This window comes from Artibeus jamaicensis, unplaced genomic scaffold (assembly GCF_021234435.1).
Source record: "Artibeus jamaicensis isolate MK-2021 breed Jamaican fruit bat unplaced genomic scaffold, CSHL_Jam_final contig_1085, whole genome shotgun sequence".
Classification (NCBI taxonomy): Eukaryota; Metazoa; Chordata; class Mammalia; order Chiroptera; family Phyllostomidae; genus Artibeus; species Artibeus jamaicensis.
Genome location: NW_026521214.1, coordinates 66,651 through 88,094, shown reverse-complemented (window position 1 = coordinate 88,094; position 21,444 = coordinate 66,651). Strand labels below are relative to the sequence as shown.

The following is a 21,444-nucleotide window of genomic DNA, read 5'->3' as shown; positions in this document are numbered from 1 at the left end:
ACCTCCAAGAGCAACCTGAGCTCCCAGACAGCCGCGACCCCCAGGGGCCCAGGATCCAACACACCCTGCTGCCTCAGGCTGCTCCCACCCTGCAGGGGAATTCTGACCGCCTTCCAAGACACCTAATTTCCCAAGGACATTTCCACCCATTGCCCCTGCTCCCTGAGGACACCAAAATACCAGAACTTCAACTTGACATCCCAGAATGTCACCATCCGTCAGGCGGCTGGGGGATTTAGAGGCATTTTTTCCTCCAATGCATCCTAACTCCCACCCCGCACTGACCTTCAAGGCACCTGACCCAGGGACCTCTTGTCCTGGAAGAAGCAGAGTGGTGTGGGAGGGAGGAGCGTAGGTTCTCAAGCCAGAGGGCCACGGCCTCAGTCCTTACTGGCCATGTGATCGGTCCTGAGCTCATCACTCAATACCTCAGTGCCGTGGCTTTGCCAGCGGGACACCTAGCACAGTGGACCCTTTACTGGAGGCCACGCTGCACAAAATCACTACAAATGCTGAATTGGTGAAGGTGTGGACCCGCTGCTCCAGGGGAAACAGGAACCTGTGAGCCTCTGGACACAATATTTTCGTCAACTGGTCAATCCATAGCCTTGGTGCATGTGTGTTTCCATTTAAAATACCTTACTTAATACACACTGTTCATTCGCCGACACTGAACTCACAGCCGCCCGGGAGGCATTCTGCTCACGCAGCTGACCCGCCGGACGGTCAGGCCACAGGGGAAGACACGCCCCGCTCTCCAGGGCCACCCCGGCCGTCCGACGTGCCCTGGCAGGCAGGACTTCTGATGCCAGGACACTGAACCTTTCAGTGCCCTCTGACTCTGTGAGCCCCGGACTTCTCATTAGGCCCCCTGAGCACTGCCACCTCCCCCGCCCCCAACACAGGCAGCCCAGAACAGCGCTGACCACCCCCCCCCAGGACCTCCTGAAGCCGTAGGGTGATTATGCTGATCCTGAAGAAACCCTGGCTGTTCGAGGAAACCATTCCCTGCTAGTCACAGACGCCACCGAGTTCCCCCAACCACCCAAACATCTCCGCCTCCTGGACACTGTCCCTCCTGCCTAGTGTCCTCTACTCCAAGACCCTCTGATTCCCGAGAACATTCTGACTGTACAGGGACACCTGGCACTCAAGTCTCTCCAAACTCCAGGGCCACCAGGTCTCCAGGTAACTCCGATCGCCTGGAACAGCCGAATTTTACGTGCAGACCCCAGCAGGACTTGTCGACCTGCCCCGAAAGCTCTGCCAGATCTGGGCTCCCTGGCTTCCCAGGAGTCCCTGGACCACCGGTCAGCACAATCCCCGAGACGTCCCGATTCTGTGAAAAGTTTGGTCTTCCAGGACACTCTGACCTCAAAGTTACTGTTGTTGTAAGGACACTTCAAGAATGTTCTGACAGCATAAAAATCCTGCGGCCAGAACACCCTGCCTCCCATGATGCTCTGTCTCTCTGACCTCTGCCTTCCCAAGACTGTCCGAGTCTCCCACAGTCCTTGCCTGTTACCTTCCAGGCATTTGGTCCCACACCATATCTTGGAGTCCTCCAAACACCAGCCCTGCCCCCGCCCCCTGTTCTGACCATTTAGAACATCTTAATCCCGCAGAGCACTCGGAAACCACCCAGGCTGAGACCACCCCCTGGACAGCTCTCTGACTGTGTGAGTGCTCCCTCAAGGCCTGGGAAATGAGGGCCCTCTGGGGACTCACAAGTCCCCCTGTGTGACATAAACACGTGCTACTCAGCTGCAGTGTTACTCTGGGCCTACGGACGGCCCCCGTCTAGGTTATTCAACCTTAGAGGGAAGGACGTTTTAATGTCCCAAGACACTGGGGCTCCCGGGACATTCTAGCCATCCGAAGTTACTGAGGCCCCCAGTACACAGTATACCTGACACCTCAGGACATTCCACCCGTGTAAGGACACCCTGCCTACTGGGCCCACCGTGACCTTGCAGAAAACATCGATCATACAAAATATACTAAACATCCAATAAACTCCATCCCTTAAGGATGCTCTGATCGAGCAGAATACTGGGCTGACAGTCTGAGGTCAAGTTCTGGAACCAGCCCTTGTGTGTGACCAGGGGCAGGTTTTTAAATCACTTTATACCTCACCTTCCTCGCTTGTAAAATGAGTACTAGAACATCCCTTTGGTGTTCCAGGCCAGCAAAAGCAACAGTGTCCAGCCCGGGTGCGGGCCTGGTCTCAGGACACACACAGGTAATAAATAGAACCAGGTTCAAGACTGGGGGCAGAAACCAGTCTGACTTAACGTTGAGCCCTTTGAATTTGGAAACTTCATACCGACATTTGAGAACACAGAGTGGGTTTCAGGCTCTGTGGGGATGGGCCAGGGCAGCCCACCCTTTTATAAAGCTTCTAGAAAAACTAGAGTCAAACATCCTCTTTACCTTGGGTCTGAGGTGACCTAGAGTGGTCTGAGTGGCATTTATTGAAAATGTCCCCCTTTCCTCGCTGCTCTGAAGCGTCTTCCACCATAAATTACGGGTCTCAGCCCAGATCTGTGCCTGAGTTCTGTTTTTGCTTCGTTGCCCTTTCTATTTATGCACCAGCACCGCTTGTCTCAGTCCCTGTGGCTGTGTAGGTTTTTCACACCAGGTAGGGCACGTCTGACTGCCTTGTCTTCCTTTGTCCTACATATCTTGATTAATCTTGGCCCTTGGTATTTCTGTGGGGATTTTACAACCAGCTCGCTAAACTCCATAAAAACAAGCTGGGGTTTTGACTGGCAGTACATTGAGTCACAGTGCTAAAGAAATATTTTTAAAAATCAATGTTTGTTTATTGTCAAAGAGGATGAGTCAAGTGGTACGGGGAACACGCTTTGCGTTTGGGCTTTGAAGAGCAGGCTGTTCCAGCATTTGCAGAGTTCATTAGCACATACAGGGACCAAAGAATGTGTTTCTGTTTCATCTTTGTACTTAAAAATCTCAAGTAAATAACCTTGGGGGCCATACTTTCCCTCAGAAATATTTCTTCTGTCTTGAAATGTTTTTGTGGCCATCTTGATTTTTGGCCTTGTAAACACCTGACTTTTTCTGTCTTCCTGAAGATCGTTTTCTCTTTCCGTAAAGTCCAATAATTAACCAACCTTTACCCAGGATTCAATTTCTACCCAACTTCCCCTGAAATTCGATCTACTGATTCCTGACGCTCTACTGAGTGCAAATACTGTCTAGACCGTCTTAAAATGAAAATAACGGGAAAGGGAAAGAATGGCAACGGTGCAAACATAATGCCCCCCCTTCCCTCCACCAGACTCACCGAACGACAAGAAACAAATGAAGACATTCAGGGATGAACAAATATATATTTCTTTAAATTATTTAAGATGGAGCATTCACACTTCCTGGTTTCAAAACTTACTGAAAGCTCCAGCGATCAAAACTGGGGTACCGGCATGTAAACCAGTTAAAAGGAGCAGAGAACCCAGAAATAAATTCTCACGTGTGCGGTCAAACGGTTTTCAGTGATGGTGCCAAGACCATTCTATGAGGAAAGGACAGTTTTTTGAACAAATGGCTTTGAAGAAACTGAATATGCACATGCAAAAGAATGAAGTTTTATCCTTACCCTACGTGATATACAAAAATTGATCAAATATGGATTGTAGACCTAAACTGAAGAGTTAAAAGGATCTCTGGGGGCCGCTGACCGCGGTCCTGCAGTCTCCTGTCAGCAGCGTCTGCAATACCAGTCACGCCCGCCCGATGGCGCCAGTGGCCCGACTGCTCCTGGCTCCACTATGGCTCCTGTGCAGTATCTCACCCACTGGTCGCGTCCGTCCGCGGGGTTCCCGTGCTTCCCTCAGACGCTCCTGTCGTAGCCCCGCGCCACCTCCCAGGATTGTGCAGATAGCCTTTGTGCCGCTCCACCGGCAGCTGCCTTCCCAACTCCAGCCACAGCCCTGTGCCCAAGAAGTTGGGGTCTCAGTGCACAGACCAAGGTCCAGCCTCCATCCAAGTCCAGGCGCCCAAACATGCAGGAGAAGACGGAGTGGAAACTGAACGGACAGGGGCCAGTCCGCACCCTCCCAGGCCCAGACCCGGTCTGCGTGGTCCAGGCGAAGAGGCACGAAGCCGGGCCATGCCGGCAGAGAAGCAGAAGCTACACCGTGTTGTTGGGGGGGCGGGGGGTCCTCGTCGAGGTCTCCAGCTCGCTGGCTTCCCACGCCAGCGCCTCAGCCCCGACCCAGAGACCTGGAGAGCTGCTGGGGGAAGAGGTGGGAGAGAGGAACCTGCCATCAGGTCCCGGCCTCTGCTGCCCCCACCCCTGCCCCAGACCCAGGAGACCCCGCTAGTGCGTTTGTTTCCCTCTTACTTAGTTTGGAGATTCAAATCCTCCCGCAGTACAGTCCCCCGCAGCCCCTCCCCACGTTCACAACAGCTTCCTACTTTGTGCTCTTCCCCAGTGGTCTCTGGGATTCCTTCGTGTCTGTCCCTGAACTGCTGGGCTTCGTTTCTTCAGGAAGCCCCCCCCCCCGCCCCCCAGGAAATGCCACCCCCCAGTGTTCTGCAGGGCAGGGTCCCACAGGAGGGCTGGCACGTGGCTGCTGGTGCCTGCTTCCGTCGCCACTAATCATTTCACATCTTGCCATGAGCTGATGGACTCTTGGACCCTTAAAAAAATAATTAACATTATAAAACTTCTAGCAAGAAATATAAGAAGAATGCTCCATTATATTGGATTTGGCAATGATTTCTTGGATATAATACTAAAAGCACGAGCAACAACCCCCACCCCAGATAAACTGGACTTTATCAAAATGAAAACCTTTTATACATCAAAGACAGTATCAAGACAGTGAAAAGACAGCTCATAGAATGGGAGAAAATATCTGCAGATCATTTATCTGATAAATTATTTATCTCATGATGGTGGCACCCAGCATGAGCTACAAAGCTAGTAACAGATGGCTTCTATATGTGCTGGGCTTGGAGGTGCCCAGGACAGGCCAACATGCAGACTGAGGCTGGCTGCCACCCGTGCAGGACCTGGGGCCATGCGCAAGGGCATGCCGGGGCCAGATGCTGCTTGTTTGGGGTTTGTAAATTGTTGAGTTTAGAAAGGTCCACAGCATGAGCTACAACAGGCCACGTGTACAGGAAAGCCATCGGACAGGCTTGGGTGGGCCCCAAAGTTGGGTGGTGTGGGGTCTCGGGGAATCACTAGGGTAGGGAAACAGTGTTAGCCGGGTGGGTGGAGACCAAACTGTGGCACGGTCTGGTGACTCGGATGTGTGGGGAGGGGGGAGCTCAGCATTGTTCTCTGAGCAATGGCCTCTGCCAGCACTTCTGTTTTGGTTGGACAAAGTTTATAGGCCCCTTTCAGCCCTTATCCCAAAGCCCGATAATTTGGTTCCTCCCTATATGTCCCTGACGTGCCCTTCAAGCTGCTGCTCCAGTGCTGGAGCTCAGAGCCGCTCAGTGCAGGTAAGTCCTTGCGCTGGCCCTTGAGAGGAGTTGCCTGGGACTCCAGAAACCCTCTGTCTCACTGGCCCACAATCCCCACTGGTTTTCACAGCCCAAAGTTATAAGCACTTCTCTTCTTGGGGCCTGGACCCTGGACTGAGGGTCCCGGTGTGGGGCTGGGACTCCATGCTCCTCAGAAGGGACCTCGGCAGCTGAGATGTCCCTCCCCATTTCTAACTGCCACGTGTGGGGTGGGATCAGCCCACTCTGTGTCTCCCTGCTTTTCCCACCGTTCCCACCATGGTTTCTGCTTTCTACCCTTAGTTATGGGAATTGCATTCAGGTGGATTTCAGGAAGTTCGCAACAATAATAGTTCTGTAGTTTAGTTGTAATTTTGGACTGGCTGTGGTAGGATACAAGGACCACATGTACTTTGCCATCTTGACTGAAAGCTCTTATTATGTTGCTTTAAAATATATATATAAATACTTTTAAATAAATTTTATTAATTATGCTATTACAGTTCTTCCATTCCCCCCTTTATTCCCCTCTGCCCTGCGCACCCCGTCCCACCTGCATTTGCCCACTTTAGTTCATGTCCTTGGGTCATACATGTAAGTTCCTTAGCTTCTATATTTCCTACACCATTCTTACCCTCCCCTGTCTATTTTTCTATCTACTATTTATGCTTCTTATTCCCTGTACCTTTCCCTCCTCTATCCTACTCCCACGCCCCCGCTGATACCCTCCATGTGATCTGCATTTTCATGATTCTGTTCCTGTTCTAGTTGTTTGCTTAGTTGTTTTTTTAGATTAAGTTAATAGCTGTGAGTTTGTTATCATTATACCCTTTATAGTTTTTATCTTTTTCTTAGATAAGTCCCTTTAACATTTCATATAATAAAGGCTTGGTGATGATGAACTTCTTTAACTTAACCTTATCTGAGAAGCACTTTATCTGACCTTCCATTCTAAATGAAAGCTTTGCTGGATAGAGTAACCTTGGGTGTAGGTCCTTGCCTTTTATGACTTGGAATACTTCTTTCCAGCCCCTTCTTGCCTGCAAGGCTTCTTTGGAGAAATCAGCTGATAGTTTTATGGGAACTCCTTTGTAGGTAACTGTCTTCTTTTCTCAAGCTGCTTTGAAGATTCTCTCCTTATCTTTAATCTTGGATAATGTAATTATGATGTGTTTTGGTGTGTTCCTCCTTGGGTCCAACTTTTTTGGGACTCTCTGAGCTTCTTGGACTTCCTGGAAGTATATTTATTTTGCCAGATTGGGGAAGTTCTCCCTTATTATTTTTTCAAATAAGTTTTCAATTTCTTGCTCTTCCTCTTCTCCTTCTGGCACCCCTATAATTCGGATGTTGGAACATTTAAAGATGTCCTGGAGGTTCCTAAGCCTCTCCTCAATTTTTTTGAATTCTTCCTTCTTCATTCTGTTCTGGTTGAATGTTTCTTCCTTCTGCTCCAAGTCCTTTATTCGAGTCCTGGTTTCATTCCCGTCACTGTTGGTACCCTGTAGATTTTTCTTCATTTCACATAATGTGACCTTCCTTGCTGCCTGGGTCTTTTTTATCTTGTTGAAGTGCCCAGTGAGTTCCTGGAGCAACCTGATAACCAGTGTTTTGAACTGCGTATCTGATAGGTTGGCTGTGTCTTTCTCACTTAGTTGTATCTTTTCTGGAGCTTTATTCTTTCATTAGGGCCATTTTTTGTTGCTGTTGTCTCCAAGTGCCTGTTACCCAGTAAGGGGCAGGGCCTTAAGTGTTCATCAGGGTGGTGCCACCCACGCAGCTGTGTTGTGACACGATACGTGGGGGAGGGTCTGAGAGGGAACAATGGCACTTGCTCCACTCTCTGCCAGCTTTCAGTCACTTCCCCACTACCCACAATCAAACTGGGCCCTTCTGGTGCTGGTTCCCAGGTGGGTGGGTTTGTGTGCATTCTAGGGCCCTGTGGTTCTATCCAATGGACTCTTCTGTGAGGCTGGAAGTCTCTCCCGCTGCCGCTTCAACCACCACAGGTGTTTTCAGTCAGAGGTTTGAGGCTTTATTTCTGGGTACTGGAACCCTGGGTTGTGGACCTGTCTTGCTTCCCAGTTGTTCCTTCTGGTTTATCTGCACATGAATGTGAGACCACTTGGTCCACCAGCCACCGCCTTGCCTTCTGTCCTATTCACCTGGCTGCCCATCTCCACCCCTCCTAGTGGTCTGGGTGAGTGCTTCTCCTTTACTCTTTGGCTGTTGGACTTCCATACAGTTTGATTTTTCTCTCAATTCTGTTTTTGTTTTTAAATTTGTTGTTGTCCTTCTTTTGGTTGTGCGAGGAGGCACAATGTGTCCACCTACTTCTCCATCTTGGCCAGAAGTCCCCAAGATTTTTTTCTTTTTATTTTATTTTATTTTTTAAAATATATTTTCTTTTTTTAATTTTATTTAGTTATTTTTCAAGTACAGTTTTTTTGTCTATTTTTCCCATCCCAGCCTCCCCCGCCCCTTGCTCCCCACCTCCCTCCCATTTCCACCCCCCTTAGTTCTTGTCCCTGCGTCCTTCCTATTTGTTCCTCCAAATCCCTCCCCCTGTTTCCCCTTAACTTCCCTTCCTTCTCCCCTCTGGTCACTGTCCCCTTGTTCTCTATTTCAGTGTCTTTGGTTGTTTTTTTTTCTGCTTGCTTGTCTGTTTTGTTGTTTAGCTTCCTGTTAATGGTGAGATCATATGGTATTCGTCTTTCAACACCTGGCCTATTTCACTTAGCATAATGCTTTCCAGTTCCATCCATGTTGTTGCAAAAGGTAGTAGCTCCTTCTTTCTCTCTGCTGCATAGAATTCCATTGTGTATATGTACCACAATTTTTGGATCCATTCATTTACTGATGGGCACCTAGGTTGCTTCCAACTCTTGGCTATTGTAAATTGTGCTGCTATGAACATTGTGGTGCATAGGTTCTTTGAAATTGATGTTTTAGGATTCTTAGGATATAATCCCAGCAGTGGAATTGCTGGGTCAAAAGGCAGGTCCATTTTTATGTTTCTGAGAAAATTCCATACTGTTTTCCATAATGGTTGTACCAGTCTGCAATCCCACCAACAGTGAACTAAGGACCCCCTTCCCCACACCCTCTCCAACATTTGTTGTTTGTTGCTTTGTTTATGATAGCCATCCTGACCAGTGTAAAGTGGCATCTCATTGTGGTTTTAATTTGCATCTCTCTGATAGCTAACGATATTGAGCATTTCTTCATGTGTGTCTGGATGTTCTGTATGTCCTCCTTGGAGAAGTGTCTGTTCAAGTCCTTTTCCCATTTTTTAATTGGGCTGGTTGTCTTCTTAGAGTGGAGTTGTGTAAGTTCTTTGTATATTTTGGAGATTAAACCTTTGTCTGAGGTGTCATTGGCAAATATGTTTTCCCATACAGTTGGTTGTCTTGCTAATTTAATACTGTTTTCTTTAGCCACGCAGAAGCTTTTTATTTTGATGAGATCCCATTTGTTTATTCTTTCCTTTATATTCCTTGCTCTAGGGGACATATCGGTAAAAAAGTTGCTGCGTGAAATATCTGAGATTTTCTTGCTGATGTTCTCCTCTAGGACTTCAATGGTGTCATGGCTTATATTTAAGTCTTTTATCCATCGTGAATTTATTTTGGTATATGGTGTAAGTCTGTGCTCAAGTTTCATTTTTTTGCACGGAGCTGTCTAGTTCTCCCAACACCATTTGTTGAAGAGGCTATCTTTACACCGTTTTATGTTACTGCCCCCTTTGTCAAATATTAATTGACTGTAGAGAGTTGGGTTGATTTCTGGGCTCTCTGTTCTGTTCCATTGGTCTATGTGCCTGTTTTTATGCCAGTACCAGGCTTTTGATGACAGTGGCCTTGTAATACAGTTTGATATCAGGTATTGTGATCCCTCCTACTTTGTTCTTTTTTCTCAAAAGAGCAGCTGCTATTCGGGCTCGTTTATGGTTCCATATAAATTTTTGAAGTGTTTTTTTCTATGTCTGTGAAATATGCCATTGGTACTTTAATAGGTATTGCATTGAATCTGTATATTGCTTTGGGTAGTATGGACATTTTGATGATGTTAATTCTTCCAATCCATGAACAAGGTATATGTTTCCATTTGTTTGTGTTTTCCTTGATTTCTTTCTTCAGGGCTGTGTAGTTTTCTGCATATAGGTTTTTTACCTCCTTAGTTAGGTTTATTCCCAGATATTTTATTTTTTCTTTTTGCTATATCGAATGGGATTTTTTCCTTGATTTCTGCTTCTGCTGATTCATTGTTGGTATACAAAAATGCCTTTGATTTCTGGATATTGACTTTGTAGCCAGCTGTTTTGCCAAATTCATTAATTACTTCGAGCAGTTTTTGGGTAGAGTCTATAGGATTTTCCGTGTACACTATCATGTCATCTGCAAACAGTGACAGTTTTGCTTCCTCCTTTCCTATTTGGATGCCTTTTATTTCCTTTTCTTGCCTGATCTCTGTGGCTAAAACTTCCAATACTATATTGAATAGAAGTGGTGAAAGTGGACATCCTTGTCTTGTTCCTGATCTTAGTAGAAAAGATTTTAGTTTTTTCCCATTGAGTATGATATTGGCTGTAGGTCTCGCATATATGGCCTTTATTATTTTGAGAAATGCTCCCTGTATTACCACTTTGCTGAGTGTTTTTATCATAAATGGCTGTTGTACCTTATCGAAAGCTTTTTCCGCATCTATTTATATGATCATGTGATTTTTGTCTTTGCTTTTGTTTATGTGATGTATTACATTTACTGATTTGCCAATATTGAACCATCCTTGCATACCTGGGATGAATCCCACTTGGTCTTGGTGTATGATCTTTTTGATATATTGTTGGATGCGATTTGCCAATATTTTGTTGAGGATTTTAGCATCTATGTTCATCAGTGATATTGGCCTGAAGTTTTCTTTCTTTCTTGTGTCTCTGTCTGGTTTTGGAATTAAGATGATGCTGGCTTCACAAAAAGAATTTGGGAGTTTTCCATCCTTCTGGATTTTTTGGAATAGTCTGTGGAGAGTAGGGGTTAGCTCTTCCTTAAATGCTTTGTAGAATTCTCCTGTGAAACCATCTGCTCCAGGGCTTTTGTGTGATGGGAGTTTTTTGATTACTGCTTCAATTTCTTTTGCTGTTATCAGTGTATTTAGATTTTCTGCTTCTTTTTCACTGAGTTTTGGAAGATTGTATTTTTCTAGAAATGTGTCCATTTCCCTTAGGTTTTCAAATTTCTTGGCATACAGTTCTTCATAGTAATTTCTTACAATCCTTTCTATTTCTGTGGTATCAGTTGTAATCTCTCCTCTTTCATTTCTGTTTGTGTTTATTTGTGTCCTCTCTCTTCTTTTCTTGATGAGCCTACTTAAAGGCTTGTCTATTTTGTTTATCTTCTCAAAGAACCAACTCCTGGATTCATTGATCCTTAAAATTGTGCTTTTAGTTTCTATGTCATTTAATTCTGCTCTAATCTTGGTTATTTCCTTCCTTCTGCTTGCTCTGGGCTGTCTTTGTTGTTGTTCCTCGAGTTCTTGCAGCCATAGAGTTAGGTTGTTTGTTTGAAATGTTTCTATCTTCTTTAGGTAGGCATGTGTTGCTATAAACTTCCCTCTCAGGACTGCCTTGGCTGTGTCCCATAAGTTTTGGGTTGTTGTGAGATCATTTTCATTTGTTTCCAGAAACGTTTTGATTTCTTCCCTAATTTCATTCTTGACCCATTCGTTGTTTAATAGCATACCATTCAGTCTCCATGATTTTGGGTGCTTTGGGTTTTTTTCTTTGGGGTTGCTTTCCAATTTCAGTCCCTTGTGGTCAGAGAAGATGCTTGGTATGATTTCAATTTTCTTGAATTTTTTGAGGCTCGTTTTGTGCCCTATCATGTGGTCTATCTTTGAAAATGTTCCATGTGCATTTGAAAAGAATGTGTATTTAGCTTCTTTGGGATGAAGGGCTCTATATATATCAGTTAAGGCCATTTCATGTAGGGTATTGTTTAATGCCACAATATCTTTGTTGATAATTTGTTTGGAAGATCTGTCCATTCTTGATAGTGGGGTGTTAAAATCCCCCACTATAATTGTGTTGCTGTCAATATCTTTCTTGAAGTCCTCTAAGATTTTCTTGATATCTTTGGGTGCCCCTATGTTTGGTACATATATGTTTACAATGTTAATGTCTTCTTGGTGGATTCTTCCCTTGAGTATAATGAAGTGACCTTCTGGGTCTCTCTTTATGGCCTTTTTTTTTTTTGAAGTCTATTTTGTCCGATATGAGAATTGCTACCCCAGCTTTTTTTTCTTGTCCATTTGCTTGGAAAACTTGTTTCCAGCCTTTCACTTTTAGTCTGTGATGGTCTTTTGTCCTGAGGTGGGTCTCTTGTAGGCAGCATATGTGTGGGTCATGCTTTCTTATCCATTGAGCTATTCTGTGTCTTTTGATTGGAGCATTTAGTCCATTTATGTTTAAGGTTATTATTGATAGGTACTTATTCATTGCCATTTTTGTACCTGTGTTCCTCTCTGTCTCCCTCTTATCCTTCCTTCCCTTAAAGCAATCCTTCCAGTATTTCTTGTAGAGCTGGTTTGGTGGAGGCGTATTCTTTTAGGCTTCTTTTGTCCTGGAAGCTCTTTATTTGGCCATCTATCTTGATTGAGAGCCTTGCTGGGTAAAGTAGCCTTGGTTGTAGGCCTCTGGTTCTCATTACTTGGAATATTTCTTGCCATTCTCTTCTTGCTTGACGTGTTTCCATTGAGAATTCAGTAGCTAACCTTATTGGGGCTCCCTTGTATGTTATTTCTTTTTTCTCCCTTGCTGCCTTTAAGATTCTCTCTTTGTCTTGGAATTTTGCCATTTTGATGATGATGTGTCTTGAAGCAGGCCTCCTTAGGTTCCTCTTGATTGGGACTCTCTGTGATTCCTGGATTTGTGTGACTTTCTCTTGTAAAATTAGGGAAATTTTCTCTCATTACTCGTTCAAATACGTTTTCTATCCCTTGTTCTTCCTCTTCTCCTTCTGGTATTCCTATTATTCGGATATTATTACGTTTCATATTGTCTTGCATTTCTCTTAATCCCTCTTCATTCTTTCTAAGCCTCTTTTCATAATCCTATCCTGCGCTTCATATATCCTACTTTTGAAACTTTCTACTGTGTTCTTCAATTCAGAAATTGTATTCTTCATTTCCTCTTGTCCCTTGCTGATAGTTTCCATTTCCTTTTTCACGTTGGTATAGTTTGCAGAGAGATCATTGTAGTTCCCCTGTGGTTTCTAGTAGTTCACTGTGAGCTCTTTGAACTTCGTAATAACCAGTGCTTTGAATTCATTATCTGATAATTGACTAGCCTCTATTTCATCTAACATTCTTTCTGAAGTTTCTGCTTTTTCTTTCATTTGGGGATTGTTTCTTTGTCTTCTCATTGTTTGAGACTCTTCTTGTTAGCCTCTGCTTCTAAAATTGATCTGTTCCGAAACCCTGGTTTTATGGAGTGAACTTCTGTGGTATGATCCTTGTGAAGTTCAGTAGTGCAGACTCCTTGAAGTTTCTTGATGTTCTTCATCTCCACCTACTCTCACGCTGGTCCTCGTGCTGGTCGCCAACCACTGCTGAATGTCCCGGCTCTAGTAGCCGCCTCCTCAAGCGCCCAGGCCGGTTACTACGGCAGCGGCACAGGGGCCAAGAATGCCTCGGCTGCGTAGCTGGCTCTTCTGCCGCCCAGGGCTGTCACAGGGGTTTGGAGCATCCCGGCTCCCGTACCTGACTCACTGGCGTCCGGTCCTATCGCTATGGAAGTGGCACAGGGGCTGAGAATGTCCCAGCTCCCGTAGCTGGCTTCCCGGCGCCCAGGGCGGTCTTTATGGCGGCGTCACAGGGGCCTCCGGTGTCCCAGCTCCTGCAACTGACTCTTCTGTTGCCCAGGCCGGTAGCTATGGCATCGGCACAGGGGCCGAGAATGTCCCAGCTCCGGTTCCTGACTCCTCTGTCGCCTAGGACCGTCACAGGGGCTTGGAGTGTCCGGCTCCCAGGCCTGTTGCTCTGGCGGCAGCACAGGGGCCGCGTGTGTCCCAACTCCAGTAGCTGACTCTGCTGCTGTCTGGTGTTTCAGCGTCGGTCACAATCTCTGGTCTTTTAATTTCATAAATGCTGGGTAACCGATGGTTTATTGTACTGTTTCTCTATAGATCTGCCAGGATTTTCACCCATGAGTACAGGAGCTAGCATCAGCTCCGTCTTACTCCGTCGCCATCTTCCCAGCAGCCTCCCTATTTTCTTGATTATGCCATTACAGTTGTTCTATTCCCCCCCCTTTATTCCCCTCCCCCCTGCACACCCTCTTCCCCACCATTTCCCCCCCTCCTCCGCATCTCAAGTTCTTTAGATTCTATATTTCCCATACTATTCTTGCCTTCCCCCTATCTATTTTCTACCTACCATCTATACTACTCATTTTCTGTACCTTCTCCCCCCTTCTCCTCCTCTCACTCCCCTGTTGCTAACCCTCCATGTGATCTTCATTTCTATGGTCCTGCTTCTGACCTAGCTGTCCTCTTAGCTTGCTTTTGTTTTAGGTGTGGTTGTTAATAACCGTGAGTTTGCTGTCCTTTCACTGTTCCTATTTTTTATCTTCTTTTTCTTAGATAAGTCCCTTTAACATTTCACATAATGAGGGCTTGATAATGATGAACTCCTTGAATTTGATCTTATCTGAGAAGCACTTTATCTGTCCTTCCATTCTCAATGAAAGCTTTGCTGGATAGAGCAATCTTGGTTGTAGGTCTTTGGATTTCATGACTTGGAATACTTCTTTGCAGCCCCTTCTTGCCTGTAAGGTCTCTTTTGAGAAATCCGCTGACAGTCTGATGGGAACTCCTTTGTAGATGACTGTCCCCTTATCTCTTGCTGCTTCTAGGATTCTCTCCTTCATTTTCATCTTGGCTAATGTAATGATGATGTGCCTTGGTGTGTTCCTTCTTGGGTCCAACTTCTTTGGGACTCTCTGAGCTTCCTGGATTTCCTGGAAGTCTATTTCCTTTGCCAGATTGGGGAGGTTCTTCTTTATTATTTGCTCAAATAAATTTTCCACTTGCTCTTTCTCTTCCCCTTCTGGTACTCCTATAATTTGGATTTTGGAGGGTTTAAAGATGTCCTGGAGGTTCGTAAGCCTCTCCTCATTTTTTTAAAATTCTTGTTTCTTCATCCTTTTCTGTTTGGTTGTTTCTTTCTTCCTTCTGGTCCACTCCCTTGATTTGAGTCCCAATTTCCTTTCCATCACTATTGGTTTCCTGTGCATTTCCCTTCATTTCACTTAGTGTAGCCTTCATTTGTTCCTCTAATTTGTGACTAAAATCAACCAGTTCTGTGAGCATCCTGATCACCAGTGCTTTGAACTGTGCATCTGATAGGTTGGCTATTTCTTGGTCGCTTAGAGTTATTGGCTCTGGGGCTTTGAGTTCTTCTTGAGCCATGTTTTGCTCTGTTTGCGCCTGTTCTGTATGAGGAGAGGAGCCTTAGGTGTTCACCAGGGCGGGGCCACCCAGGTCGCTGGTTTGTGACGCTGTATGTGGGGGTGGGGTCAAAGAGGGGCAATAGCAGTCCCCTCTGCTGCTTCCTGCTGCTGGGGCCTGCGTGGTCTGGTCCCTCTCACTGCTCACTCCTCCACCTGGTTTATCTGTGCCCAAATGTGTGACCGCGGTCAGCCTGCCACCTTGGGCCTTCACTGGGTCTGCCCATTGCTACCCCATGCCTGGGATTGGCCACCAGCTGCCTGTGCACCTGGGTCAATCCACGGGATCTCTCCTCCCCAACCCCGCTCTGCTGCTGGCTCTGCCCCTCTTACTGGTCTTGCTGAACTGTTCCATCATTGTCGGACTTCCGTATAGTTCAATTTTCTGTGTTTTGGCTGCATTTTTGTTACTAAAACTTTGTTGTCTTTAAACTTGGTTGTGAGAGGAGGCACAGTGTTGCTACCTACACTTCCATCTTAGCAGAAGTCCTCAAATTTTTTCTTATACGAACTACTTTTACATTGCTTTTTATGTTTTATAACTGTTATGATCTATGCTTTATTTGGCTTAATTACTGCTTTATCTATACATATGAATGCAACCATTTTTCCCTAATTTCTGCCTTTACCTAACACATCTTTGCCCAATTTCATATTTGTGTTTTTTTTATGTGGGCTTTTAAAATTCATCTTTTAAAAATTATGCTCTGAATAATTGTTGCTTTAAATATTACTCTTTGAATGACACACAAATAGATTCTAATACACACCCAACTACCAGTAGCCAGCATGTCATATGGAGCCCCACCAAGGGGAGTCGGCTCAGCCCGGGGCCCAGGCACAGCTACTGTGTATTTGGATAACCACTGCACACCCACACCCAGTATTCCCTACCCCTTGTCCACAGGCCAGCACCTCCAAGCGGCGCCTCCAGTTTCCAATGTCATGGGCACAGGAACTATGACAGAGACTAAAACACAGAATTGAGGTTCTGCTGTTAGTCACTACTTCTTAGTACACATCAACAATCAAACCTTGTATTTGATTTTTGTTTTGTCTTGGTTCTTTTTTAAAACCTTGCATTTCAAAGAGAAAGAGTTCAGGGTTTCAATGGCTTCAGGACCACACAAATGGGAGTCAGCACAGGGAACAGGGTACACAGAACAGAGTGGCCACAATTCTCTGTGGGCCAGTATCTTCAGTGGCTTCCCTTTTTTCTTTAGATAAATTCAGGATACAGATCAGGGGACCAGGTACATTTTGTCTGGGACATGGGCATGAGGTGTACTTGAGGCAGTGACACCCAAGCTGATACCAAGAGCTGGAACAGAACAGGAACACAGAGAGTTAGTGTGTGAGCCTCTGATGAGGAGCCCTGGGAAATCCCCCCAGGGACGTCCACACAAGGTAGCCATTGCTGTCCTGGTCCCCCATGAAAGGCCTGATCTCCAGGGACAGAAGATCTGTTTATTTGCTCCTACTCAACAAAGCCCAAGAGCCACAGTGCTGAACTGTAATGTTTCCTCCAGTGAGAAGAGGTTCCCGCATCCTCAGCCCTGGCTGAGCCTTTCCCATCAGCCAGGGTCAGACAAGGACCAGGTGGGGATGACAAGTGGGTCCTTGGAAGCATCTGACAGCAGCAGAGAGCAGCCAGGTAAGAACTGGGAAAGCAGGTGAGGGCAAGGTTATCTCCCCCACACACGCACAGGTTCACACTGGGAAAAACAGACCCAGTGAATCCTTTTGCAACTAACCAAGTTCCAAGGGGGAACGTCTCTTGATTGGACAGGTGCAGGCTTTTTTCCTGTCAGGGTGTGGTGCCCGTTGCAGAACAGAGCAAGTGCATTTCTGAGATGGAAGCAGAAAAGCAAGCCGTGGGGAAGGAAGGAGATGACTAAGCTTAGTGGTGCTAGGACCAGGGACTAGCTCCTCAGATCCATCCCAGAAGTACAGTCAAGAGCCACCCTCCATGCCCACAAAAGAGACCACTCTGTCAGACAGTCAAGAGTTCCAGTTCTGCCTCTGATCTCCACCTTTTCTCCAGCTGCTTCCCCATGTTCATTCGCTGTGGTCAGAATAAAGGTGTTTCAGAGGGAGGCTGCATGCATGTCATAGGGAGCCCCACCAAGGGGAGTTGGCTCAGCCCGGGGCCCAGGCACAAGCAGCCTCAGAAACAGCCTCTCACTGCTACAGATATGGCAGACATTTCAGAGACAGTCACACACCAACAAGGCTCACAAGAGGCTAATGCACAAAACTGCAAGCCTATAGAAGTTACACAAAATAACGTTATTGCCAGGGGGACCAGGAGGAGCACTCTCTCACTGTAAGGACGCTGTCGGAGGGGGGGGGGTTAAACTAAAATCAAGAGGTGTGTGGTGGCTATCCAATCATAGTAAGATCAGTTCAGTACGTGACCTACTGCTCAGTGTGGAATCTCAGCTTGTTGGGGTTTAAACCATGAAATGACGGTACTTTTTCTTGTAACTGATCTTCTATGGCTAGCTCTCATAAAAACACCCTGGCCAGATTCCACCACTTTAAGCCACTGCATATTATAAAAATCACTCTCAGTGATTCAGTGGTCAAAAACATTCTAAAACTTCAATTGTCTGTGTTCACTCGCCTACAATGTTTTGTGGCTCGGAGTATGGTGGGGAGAGGGTGAATGGTGGCAGATTCGGTCCGTCTCAGGCAGCTCTTCCCCTGTACTCTTCCAGAATTAGCTCTTCCTGAGTTGGGGCAAGAAAGAGAGAGGGGAAATCCAGGAGGTATCACTGTTCTTGACTATGTAAGGAAGCTGCCCTTCCTCTCTTGGTGTCGGCTGCTTTTCTGGCCGTCACGGAACATGGCAGGAATACACAAGCTGGCTCTGAGGGCTCATCGCTGTGAGCTTCTCACTGAGGGTTCTCCAAGGACCCCCACGTGGTCTCAGGGGTTGGAGAGCCAGCACTCAATTGGCCTCTGTAATTCTGGAAAGCCTCACCCAAATGCAGTTTATTCTGCCATGTTTTATCGAGAGCATCTCCTTTCCTGGGGGGCACCACTTTGCCTTCAGTATTGCAAAGATGTCCCATGTCAGGTGCCTTCCACGAGCTCCAGCCCACATACATCACTTTATGATGACAAACAGCAAGTGCCAGGTCCCTTCCCTCCATCCCACTCAGCTCTACCACCCCTATCCATCGTACCTGCCCTGCTGAGAGGGAACAAGGGCCATCAACAAGCCCGTTAGCTGAGCAGACTTCTCCGACTCAGAAAATCAAATGATAGTCTCCCCACCATGTGAGCATCTCAGTTTTTTGGAGGAATTTTCTTGGTGCTCCCCTCCCTCAGATTTGGACACTAGAAATCCCACTTTTCTTTCCTAAAGGCATTTGTTTGGAGAGCAGGACCAATAAAATAGCACTGGTTTAGTCAAGATAGCATGAAGTATGTAAAATAAATGGAGTCATTCATATCAACCAACATGGCCTCCGGTCACCCATGATACTTTGGATCAAGTGAGAAACTACCCAAGTCACCCACCCTAGATGCATCTGGCAAGGGGTCACATGCAAGATATCTGCAGACCGATCAGAACAGTCGTGCCTGCAGAGCGGGACCACTCATAGATGGGCTCCTGGGCCGATTCCACACTTGGCATTAGGGGTGTCAAGACATTTACCAAAAAGACCCAAAAGGGTGGAGTGCACCTCTCTGAAGGTGTAACTGAGCAGGTTCAGACCACCGCCAGGACAGCTGAGCCCCACACACCAGAGCGTTGCTCCATGCCACGCCGATCTCCCTTGGCAACGGCTGTTGGAGGCTCTGCCCTGCTGGACCGAGGATTTGTCTGCCTGCTGCCCACCTGGCTCCAGAGATTCTCCCTTGCAAGATGCTGATGACTCCCTTGCCCATCTTGCTGTCTCCTGGACCCACCAAAGGAAACTCTGGGACTTGGGTTTGTTATTCCCCATTGATTGCTGTGTCTGTGTTACAATTCTCTTAGGTCGTTAGAGTGTGAGTAGGATATGAACGCACGTTGATGTCCCACTCTGAGTGACCCTGCACTCAATACAAGCTGAGTGGACAGCACAGTTACCGTGTGTGACTCCTGCCTGTTCCTCGGTGCCGGGCTGCTCAGTGGGCAGCGAGCCCAGCAGTTGCCTGGCTAACTTACAGGAAAGACTGTGTCCGAACATATCTATGGGCATGACAGTGTGAGGGCAGGGCACAGCCTCCCACCAGAATTGCTGCCCTGTCACCTCTCAGCCCCTTGCCACAGTGACTTGCAGTTAGGGGCAGTGTCCCAGCAAACACTGGCAGGAAGTGGCTAACCTTAATGCTGGCAGCTCTCAGATGGCTTTGGAGTTACTTAGAGCCTGGTGAGCTTTTTCTGGCTTTATCCACAGTTCTCAGATAACAGGGGGAAAGGCACTGCCATCCTGCTATACCTCGTTCACACTTATTTTAAATAAATGGTAGCTAATCGAAATATGGAGGTAAAACTGGAAGGAATTTTGGGGAAAGGTTTTCATTTTTTACTTAAAAATTAAAACTTTTAATTTTAAAGCATTTTCATTGTTTTAGGACTGTAGATGTTATGGATCCTATTGCTCTAATCCATCATTTTCAACCAGTGTGCCACAGGAATTTTCTATTAATTAATTAATTAATTTATTTATTTATTTATTCATTTATTCATTTTAGCAAGAGAGAGGAAGGGAGAGACAGACAGACACACATCAATTTGTTGTTCAACTTATCTATGCACTCATTGGCTCATTCATGTACGTGCCCTGACTGGGGGGTCCAACCTGCAACCTTGACGTATCGGGACACTCGAACCATCTGAGCAACCTGGCAAGAGCTTGGAAGAATTTTTAAAACCTATAGTCCTTGACTATTTAGCCAGGGACACTGACTTCCTTCCCCAAACTGTCAAATAAAATAATGACAGCAGCCAACACAACAATACCCATCTGGTGTGAATGAATCAAAATCACACCTATCTTTTTGTCAGATCACCGAATAATGTATTTTTGGGTGTGCCAAGGAACTTCAGTAACAAGTTTCTGGGTCAATGTGTCACCATCTCGTCTTTCTGAGTCTCAATTTCTTCCTCTGATCCCCTCACCACTGTCTCACAGAAGATGGACAGAATTCATTCCTAGGATAAAAAGAAACAACATAGTAAAAATACTTTGTGCCTACAGATATTCACTAAATGTTAGTGAAATCGCCATTAAGCTGGATGCAGTCAAAAATAACTGATTAAATGTATACAAATTCACTGGCTTTTTCATTAAAACTACCTCTAGAGAATCACCTCATTGTAAATTAATTCTCAAACAATGATAAAAATAGTGTCACAAAATCTTTTTTAAATCATGACATATTATTACCATCTCATCTAACTTTATATTTGAAGTAATATTCATTAAAAAACAAACTTTGGATCCACTATCCATAAGGAAATTGCAAGTCCGGCAAATGAAATCGCTCCTTTTACCTTTCACCACATTTTCTCAGCTGCAGACATGGGCAGAGCCAACCAGACCGGAGTCACAGAGTTCCTTCTTCTGGGACTCTCCGAGCAGCTGGGGCGGGAACAGGTTTCCTTCGGCTTGTTCCTGTGCATGTACCTGCTCACCGTCATCGGGAACCTTCTCATCATCTTGGCCATCAGCTGTGACAGTTGTCTCCACACACCCATGTACTTTTTCCTGGCCAACCTCTCCTGTGTCGACATCTGCTTGTCATCAGTCACCATGCCCAAGACGCTGGTGAATCACATGGTGGGAAGCAAGTCCATCTCCTATGTGGAGTGCATGACCCAGGCCTACTTCTTCATCACTTTTGGCAACATGGACGGGTTCCTCCTGAGCGTGATGGCCTACGACCGTTACACTGCTATCTGCTGCCCGCTCCGGTACACCGTGATCATGAGGCCCCAACTCTGTGTCCTGCTGGTGGCGGTGTCTTGGGTCATCACAAACCTGCATGCTCTCCTTCACACTGTCCTCATGGTTCAGCTCACATTCTGTTCCAGCAATGTTGTCCACCACTTCTTCTGTGACCCCTATGCAGTTCTAAAGCTGTCCTGTTCTGACACCTTCGTCAATGACGTGATGGTCCTCACTGTGGGTGGGCTGGTATTTCTGATACCGTTTTCATGTATAATCATTTCCTATGCTTACATCCTCTCTAATGTACTGAAGCTGCCAACGGCCCGCGGACTAAGGAAAGCTCTGTCCACGTGTGGATCCCACGTCATTGTGGTCTCCCTCTTTTATGGGACAGTCCTGGGGGTCTATATGCACCCTTCATCCTCCTACTCAGGACGGGACATGGTGGCCACTGTCGTCTTCACCGTGCTGACCCCCCTCATCAATCCCTTCATCTATAGCTTGAGAAATCGTGATGTGAAGGGAGCCTTAAGGAAACTAATTATTATCAGGAGAATTGTTTTATCAAGATCCTAG

At 46.2% G+C, this 21,444-nt stretch overlaps 1 protein-coding gene across 1 annotated transcript; it reads left to right on the top strand.

Moving 5' to 3' along the window:
- The first annotated feature begins 16,603 nt into the window (after window positions 1-16,603).
- On the top strand, window positions 16,604-21,444 carry LOC119042616 (olfactory receptor 1361-like). Its single transcript, XM_037136380.2, has 2 exons — window positions 16,604-16,631; window positions 20,498-21,444. Exon 2 carries the CDS (start codon window positions 20,500-20,502, stop codon window positions 21,442-21,444), a length of 945 nt encoding a protein of 314 aa, XP_036992275.2. The 5' UTR covers window positions 16,604-16,631; window positions 20,498-20,499.